Source organism: Zalophus californianus, chromosome 9 (genome assembly GCF_009762305.2).
Source record: "Zalophus californianus isolate mZalCal1 chromosome 9, mZalCal1.pri.v2, whole genome shotgun sequence".
NCBI classification, from domain to species: Eukaryota; Metazoa; Chordata; class Mammalia; order Carnivora; family Otariidae; genus Zalophus; species Zalophus californianus.
Genome location: NC_045603.1, coordinates 458,642 through 466,630, shown reverse-complemented (window position 1 = coordinate 466,630; position 7,989 = coordinate 458,642). Strand labels below are relative to the sequence as shown.

Here is a 7,989-nt window from a genome sequence, read left to right as displayed (position 1 = left end):
CCCTCACTCTCTGTTACATGGCCCTTCAGCCTGACTTATGTCCTAAGTCATCCTGGAGCTGTTCTTGGGACCAAGGAGCTGACCCTAATGGCCCCACAGCCTAAGCAGGGGGACCCAGGGCCCTCTCTCCCAGAGTCATGCCAGTGTCTGGTGAGGTTTGCACACAGCAGTGACTTAATGTGTGCTGGCTGGACCATGCCGGTGAAGTACCCCCACCTTAGAAAAGGGGACACTGGTCCCCGAGAGCTCAAGGTCCAGACAATAATCCCAAGCCACGCCCACCCCTGTGGGTGGGGGGCAGGTCCAGCCACTCAGCCCAGGCAAGACAGGCGGGGAATGTCTCGCCACCAGATGGCGCCAGATCCACCCAATCCCAGCCACCCCCCCACCCCCACCCCAGCCACCTCCCTATCCCCCTCCCTGTCCCCGTCTGGAGCCAATCTGTTCCAGGATCACCGTCAGCCCCTCTCCTCGCTCCAAACCTCCTCGCCCCAGGCTGGCGGATCCTGGCCAAGGGCAGGGAGGGCGTGGACTCCGCTGCACATTCCCCTGCCCCCACTGCAGCCCTGGTGGCCCAGAGGAACCACCTGCCCACCTGAGCTAGTGTCCACAGAGGAAGATCTTAAGCAGGACAGGCCTGGGAACAGGGGCAGGCAAGCACCGACAGGCAGTCTGCGGCCACCCCAGGAGGAACCCAGCCAACCAGCAGAGTGAAAAAGACAGCTGTATTTGATTTACAATTAACAAGATTTACAAAAGGGGGTGGGGGTGAGGGTGGTCCTGGCAGAGCTGCTCGAACCCCACAGACCTGGGCAGGGCCTCCAGGACAGCCTGTCTGACAGGCGGAAACCTGGACCCCCGTCTGCCGGGGCCCCTCTGGCCACCTGGGCCTCGACGTCTGACGTCCAGCTTGACCTTGGAGGTCGGGCCCGTGGTGCAGAGTCCACCCGGAGTGCCAGCGGCCCCACAGGGCAGGCCAGGTGAGGTCAGGAAGGCATCGTACCATTTTACTCCTCCCGTCCCGGCGGGGCAGACAGACAGTCTGGGCACTAGGCCCTGGGGGCTGCAGGCACTCACACCCCACCCGAACAGGCCAAACCCAGGGATCTCGGGCAGCTGCTGGTGCTCAGGGAGGGGGACCTGAGGCCCCACGGCCCCCAGCGACCCAGCGCAGCGCCAGGGGCGTAAGGCACATTTGCGAATCGCTTGGGAGGTGTGACACAGACACCTGATGCTGGTTCTGCAGGAGGGGGCTGGTGCTGGTATTGCTAAGAAAGACACTACAGACACCAGACACCGAGGTGAGGGCTCCCGCGGGCACCCACACGCGGACACCCGGGGGTTCTTCCTCTGCTGGTGAAAGGTAAGGGCCTCACCACTTGGCCTCGTGTTCCAGGGGCCGCCCAATGCCTGACACGGGGCATCACGCACCTGTGCCCAGAGACAGTGGTGGCAGAGGTCAGAGGTTAGAGGTCTGTGACTTTGTTCTCAAGTGCAGCCGCGATCTGCTGGAGGCGGAAGGCCAGCTGCATCTTCTGGGCGGCGGGATCCTCCTCCAGCGCGTTGATGATCTGAGGGTGGGCCACGTCAGACCGCAGGCCAGGGAAGGGGACCACCCGAGTGCTGCCTCCCCTGGAGGACACCCCGTACCTCGTCATAGTACTTCTGCGTGTACTGGTAGAGCTGGTGCAGGGCCACAAGGGTGTTGAGGGAGTCTGTGTGTGCCTGGGGGCATGGGGAGGGGAACGAGAGTGAGACCCAGGGCAGAGGAGCAGGCCAAGGGTCCCAGGCATGTCAGAGGGATGTGGGGTGGCCACAGACAGACATACTCCCCCGTCCACACAGACACACTGCTCACAAACCCCTCTCCCCAGGGCACAGCGGTCACACACAGGGGACAGCCCATCTGGCCCCACCCTCTGCTTCATCCCCACCACCCCCAGAACAGTCTCCGGCCCCACTCAGCAGGGGGCTTTGGGGGAAGGGCGTGGGTGCTTCATGTGGGTAGGGTCAGTTGGTTCATCCCCTGCATCTCCTCTTACCCGGGAAATCTCTGCCAAGTGTGTGTTCATGTCCTGGTCACTGACCTGCACCATCTGCCTGATCCCCTTGTAATAACTGCAGGAGCGTGGGGGTACGGTTAGGGAAGGGGTGGGGCAGTGGGTCCCGGAGGCTGGACCTGAAGCTACCCAGCAGAGCCCCCTCCCAGTCAGAGACCTGAACCACCCCCAGGGGCCCACTGGGTGGGGTCAAGGGTAGGTGCCCAGGGTCTGGCTGGGGGGAGGGGAGCACTCACTCCTCTACCATCTTCTTGTAGGTGGAGATCTCCTTGGCGTAGAGCAGCTTGTTGCTGGGGGAGTCCTGCGGGGGACAGAGCCAGGCGCCCAGCCACTCAGCACACCCACAGAACAGAGAAAAGGGGTGTGGGGGACAGAGACCCAACCAGGGAGCCACCCTTGCCTAGCACAGACAGGAGGGGGGCTTCCAATTCTGTGGGTTCCCACAAGTGAAGGTGGGCCTCCTCACCTCCTCACCCCCATCACAGCCATGGACACTACCCCACCCAGTCCCTCCACGCCTCCTGGGCAACCGCCTACATCTCCCCACCCCGCCAGAACGGCCTGCAGGGTCCACTCACGCGGCTCAGCTTGTGCTCTGTGCGCGTACAGGCGTCCATGAAGGTCTGGGCGATGACTGACAGGGAGGCGTCCACCACCTCGTGAACGTGGACATCGAAGATGAAATGGGGGTTCTTGAGGATGTTCACCCAGAACCGGAGTGGTAAACTGAGGCAGAGCGACAGGAAGTGAGGGGCCGCTGAGACCCTGGGGCAGAGTGGGCTGCAGGACGGAGGAGCCCCCACCTGTTGGTCTTCCAGATGTGGATGGTGTCCTCATCCTTAATGTCATGCTTCTCCGCCTGCTCGTCCAGGAAGTCGAAGAAGTACTTAACTGCGGGCGGCACCGCGTGCCCAGGCGCCAGGACGCTCTGGAAGAAGTTGTCCACAAACTGCTGCAGCGTGCCCTGCAGGGGTGTAGGGGAAGGGCTCAGCTCAGCCCGGCGGGCACTGGCCCGGCAGTGAGCGCCCACACACACTGCGGCCCACCTTGACGGAGAGCAGGCGGGTCAAGTAGATCTCCGTGATGGCCTTAGTGCGTTCCTTCTCCTTCACGCTGCCCCGCTTGGACCTGCCTTCGTCCACCTCATCCGTCGGCCGCACCAGGTGCCACACACGGTTCTCCTCCTCTAGGAGGGCATGGCCTGCAGGGGGGCGGGGGGCGCTGAAGGACAAGGGCTGGAGCTCAGCAGCCCCTGCCCCGCCATGGCGGCACAGGGTGGCCCCTGGTCCACGCAGACCTCCAGAGCCCACAAGAGCCGAGGGCAAAAGCGGGGGGACTCACGCTCCCCAGGCAGGTCCGGCTGGCTGTCCTCTGGCTGTTGGGAGACTCCCACCGTGGACAGGATGAGAGTGGCTCCATCCCGGACCTGGGGCACACAGTCGTGAGGGTGGGCCTCGCCCCCACTCAAGGCGGGCAGCCCGGCCCTCCCTGTGCCCCCCCCACCAGCACTCACGTTGTAGTGCATCAGGGTGTTGATGCGTTTCCACCGGCCCTCCCGCTGAGAGGTCAGGTCCAGGTCTGACAGGATCTGGGCTGTGGATCCAGGACGCCACTCTGGAAGGACACAGCCCAACACCTGGAGCCCAGCCACATAGCACCCAGCTCCCTCCAGCTGTTCCTGCACCCCACCCACCCACCCAACCAGGGTCCAAGAGCAGGACCCACCCCCAGGGGACACAGGGGCCTTGCTCACCAAGCACCACACTGTCAGCCTTAGGCCATCGGGAGCATGGCTGTGTACGGTACACCTGGTCAATGATCTTTTCCTTGACCTGGGAGATGGTGTCACAGTTGAGGACCTTGACTGGGATGGCGTCGGCCCCTTCATCCTGGACGATCACGCTCACCGTCTGCCAGAGGACACAGGGTGAAGAGCCAATGTGGGAGCAGCCTCAGGCCCCCCATGGCCACACCCTCAGGTGGAGGAGCGGGGGTGGCTCTGAGCCCTGAGAGCACCTGGGGCGGCCTGGCCTGGCCCTGTCCCAATCCCTGGCTCAACAGGACAGAGAACAGAGTAGCTCAGGGAACACCGACTCCTGGGCATCACATGCCCCACGCTGTCTCCCACCTGCGCACACGAGCTCACCACCAGGCACACCTGGGATTCTTTTTTTTTTTTTTCAAGATTTTATTCATTTATTTGACAGAGACAGAGCGAGAGAGGGAACACAAGCAGGGGGAGTGGGGGAGGGAGAAGCGGGCTTCCCGCGGAGCAGGGAGCCCGATGCGGGGCTCGATCCCAGGACCCTGGGGTCATGACCACCAGGCACACCTGGATGCCCAGGCCCCACACACACCTGCAGCAGACCCAGGTGCCCAGGACACACAGAGCCTCTCTCTAGAGACACCTGCGGGGGACTCACACCCCCTGCCTGAGCCCAGCTGAGCCCATGTGAGTCCACAAACAGCACCCAGCTTCTGGGACTGAGGCTGGCCCAGAGCCTGACAACACCGAGAGGGGTCTCTCAGACCCACGCCAGCCACCCCCCCGGCCCCAGGGCTCACCAGGGGCGCGTACTCCACATCATCCCCCAGCAGCCCCGTATCATTGAGGGTGTATTTGGCCTTCTTCTGCACAGCGTCTACTGGCCCCTTCTCCACCTGATGCTTGATGGCCTTGAAAAGCTTATACAGAGGCTCGCCGGCACTGTCCTGGAGCAACAAAGGGCAGTTCAGCCATGGCGGAACTGACCGTGCCAGGCCCACCTGGCGATGCTACACAGGCAGGTGGACGTGTGGGGGGGGGCGGGGAGAGCACCACCTACTCCTCCCCCAACCCTGGCCAGCCACCTGGAACCCACCTTGAGATACTGGTACAAGCAGATGGACATCCAGTTGGACAGCATCCTTTCTACCACCGTCTCAGACCTGCAGAGGCAAAGAGGTGTTTACCTAGGGATCCCTCAGTGCCCCTGGGCCCAGCCGGCTCCTCCAGGCACCCGCAGCATGCCTATCCAGGCCCTGGGTCCCCGTCAGAATGCACACACACAGCCTGGAGTGACCAAGTGCTGGACTCATCATCCTCCACCCCAACCTACCAAGAGCTGATGCCAGGGGGACCAGCAGAGACCGCCGTGCCCTGCCGTGCCTCCTCCCTGCCTACGTCTGTTGGCAGCCCAGGGGCTGGGATCAGCCCTGCCCCCAACCCCCACCCCCACGGCCCCACCCACACACCTGCGCAGCATCAGCTTGGGGTTCTTGGCCACCACGTACTGCTCCATGAGCTCCAGGAAGAGCGTGCGCATGATGTCTGTGTAATATTCCAGTTTCCCGTGCAGCGCCACCGTCAGCAGGGACGCAAAGTAGACCTTGGCGCGGGCTGAGAACTCGCGCTGGCTCTCCAGCGTGTGGATAAACTGCGAGGGCCCCCGGCCAAAGACCGTGTGAGCCCCCTGGCCCTGTCCCCCTTCCGCGGCCTGCGGGTCTGCCCTGTCCCCCTTCCGCGGCCTGCGGGTCTGCCCTGTCCCCCTTCCGCGGCCTGCGGGTCTGCCCTGTCCCCCTTCCGCGGCCTGCGGGTCTGCCCTGTCCCCCTTCCGCGGCCTGCGGGTCTGCCCGCCCCTCCCCGACCCACGTGCAGACCCGGCCCCACTCACAGTGACCAGGAAGGACTTGCTGTTGAGCAGGTTGGAGAACTGGTACAGAGCCTGCTCCACCACAGGCCGCCGCGGCTCCGGGATGTCCAGCCGGCCCGTGATCATCACGTCCTTGTCGCCGTCCTTGGAGGGCAGGAAGAAGACGCGGTCGGTGTAGGTCTTGTAGTCCAGCACGGGGATGCCCGCCTCGTGCACATCGCTGGTCTGGTCCTCCATCTCGATCATCAGGTCTGGCGGGAGGTCAGGGTGAGGCATCCGGCCGCCAACCAGCGGCCACCCCGCCCACCTCTGCCTCTCCGCAGGCAGCCTCTTTCAAGGGCGTCCTCCCCCGCATCCCAGTCCCCCAAGGTGCCCTTGGGGACCCCGGGGTCCGGGCAGCCCGAAGATCCTGCCTGCCCCTGCCAGGCAACCCTACCTGTAAACTCCTTCTTGCAACGGTCACGCACGCTCTCCTCCAAGCCCTCCAGCTGGGACTTGATCTTCTCATACTCGCGCTCTGCCTGTTGGCTCTTCCTCCTGCCGGCACAGGGAGGTTAACGGGGCCTGGCCTGGGTCAGGCCACCCGATGGCTCCGAGCCTCTGTGTCGTGCTGGCTGTGTGGCCAGAGGGGTGGGGCTCACCAGTAGCAGTAGACCGACACAGCAATGACCGCCACCATGGGCACAATGACCAGCGGCAGGATGAGGCTGAGGGGCACGTCGCTCACCCTCGTGTCATACTCCACGCGGCCCAGCACCCACTCTCGGGAGCCAAACTTCACCTGCAAGGCGGGGCGTGCTCAGCAAGGACAGGTGTGGCCGGGACGGAGAACCCCGTACCCCCAGCCCGGCCCAGCCTGCGCCCTGACATGACCACACGCACAATGAACTCCGGCAGGTTGTGTGTCGTGTCCCGCTTCTGCCGCCGCTTCGGGGGAGGCTGCACCTCTGGAGGCTCACAGTACAGGTCTGTTTCAGTCAGCGTCTTCATGATGCAGCGTTCGGCGCCCACAAACGCCTCGGCCTCGTGAAGCGTCATCGCCTTGTTCAGATTAGTGCCCTGCGGGTCACAGTGACCAGGAGGGAGTCAGGGACCAAAGCTCGGGCTGCCTCCCCTGCTGACCCCCCAGGCTGTGGCCAGTCCTCACCCGGGCATGGATGAGCTTGTTGACCTGCTTCTTGACACCCCCCGTGAAGTTCTCAAAGGTGGGGTCGGCCACATACTCGAAGGCACCGGCCTCGGTCCTGAGCAGAGCCCGGTGCCCGTCCATCTGGATGAGTGCCGTGAGATTGTAGGCCTCGGGCTCCTCGGGGACCGCGGGGGATGAGAACACGACCTTGGAGTCGTTGTAGAATGTGTACTCTGTGCCCGTGACCTGCAGGCCGAGGCCAGGCTGTCAGGCCGCATGGCCCAGGCCCCATCCCTAGCCCGCACTTGCTGAGGGGGCCGTGGTGGAGCTGAGTCCCCCGCCAACACCAAGACTGACCGTCACGGGCTGCAGAGGTCCGGCCTCCCGCCGCCGCCGCCAGGACTGCAGGGGCTCAGCTATGACCACCATGGCAAATTTCTGGATCAGGCTGAAGCCCTGCCCCGTGACGTTGATGCTGCGGCCACCACTGGGGACGGGGGGCAGTGCCTGAGTGGGCATGACTCGGCAAGCAGCTCCCCGACCCAAATTCTGGCCACACAGTGGGCTGGGGATGGGCAGGGTCTGGAGTCTGCTCTTGGGTATTCATGCGGCTCTGAGACAGGGTTGGGGATCAAGCTCTGAGCATAGGACTGTGAGCACTGCCAACGCTTGTCAGAGCGGGGGGCAGTGCTGCCCATCTGGGTTTCTAGAAGGAAGCGGATCTGGGGGTGCAGTGGGCTTCTCTGGAGCACCAGCCCTACTACACCCTCTCAAGTCCAGCAGGCAGAGGGTGCCTGGGAAGTAGTGGAAGGGGGTGGGGGTGGTGGGGGGTCCCACAGCTGGTACCACTGCCCCCAGGGAAGAGACGGAGGCCACACCTGACAAAGCTTCGCAACGGTTCGAAGGCCCGCAGCACGGGATTCTCGCGGTAGGTGAAGATGACACCAGGGCTGGGCACCCGGGAGCCCCCGTAGTAAATCTCCAGGGGCAGCTCCCCCAGAACAGACTGCGGGCCAGTGACACACTGGAGCTGTGCCCCGAACTGCGTCCTGGCCGGGAGTGGAGGGGGGGTTGCAAGTCAGTGTCAAGCCCAGCCCCAGGCCAGGGGGTCAGTGGGTCAGGCTGGCTCTACGGCCCGCTCCAGAGTAGACTCAGGGTCAGAACCAGA

At 64.1% G+C, this 7,989-nt stretch overlaps 1 protein-coding gene across 6 annotated transcripts in view; it reads right to left on the bottom strand.

Moving 5' to 3' along the window:
- Positions 1-711: 711 nt before the first annotated feature.
- Positions 712-7,989, bottom strand: part of PLXNB2 (plexin B2) — a 29,449-nt gene continuing 22,171 nt past the window's right edge. For all 6 annotated transcript variants that reach the window (XM_027592961.1, XM_027592958.1, XM_027592957.1 and 3 more), the window contains 20 exons: positions 7,700-7,870; positions 7,179-7,308; positions 6,840-7,067; positions 6,575-6,751; positions 6,334-6,473; positions 6,129-6,229; positions 5,714-5,943; positions 5,295-5,476; positions 4,922-4,988; positions 4,626-4,772; positions 3,814-3,970; positions 3,574-3,674; positions 3,402-3,486; positions 3,107-3,261; positions 2,864-3,024; positions 2,639-2,786; positions 2,297-2,361; positions 2,043-2,118; positions 1,651-1,725; positions 712-1,571 (listed from right to left, as the gene is read on the bottom strand). In XM_027592961.1, coding sequence (XP_027448762.1) covers positions 1,467-1,571; positions 1,651-1,725; positions 2,043-2,118; positions 2,297-2,361; positions 2,639-2,786; positions 2,864-3,024; positions 3,107-3,261; positions 3,402-3,486; positions 3,574-3,674; positions 3,814-3,970; positions 4,626-4,772; positions 4,922-4,988; positions 5,295-5,476; positions 5,714-5,943; positions 6,129-6,229; positions 6,334-6,473; positions 6,575-6,751; positions 6,840-7,067; positions 7,179-7,308; positions 7,700-7,870 — 2,701 coding nt within the window. In that variant the 3' untranslated portion in view covers positions 712-1,466. The remainder of the gene's footprint in view (positions 1,572-1,650; positions 1,726-2,042; positions 2,119-2,296; positions 2,362-2,638; positions 2,787-2,863; positions 3,025-3,106; positions 3,262-3,401; positions 3,487-3,573; positions 3,675-3,813; positions 3,971-4,625; positions 4,773-4,921; positions 4,989-5,294; positions 5,477-5,713; positions 5,944-6,128; positions 6,230-6,333; positions 6,474-6,574; positions 6,752-6,839; positions 7,068-7,178; positions 7,309-7,699; positions 7,871-7,989) is intronic.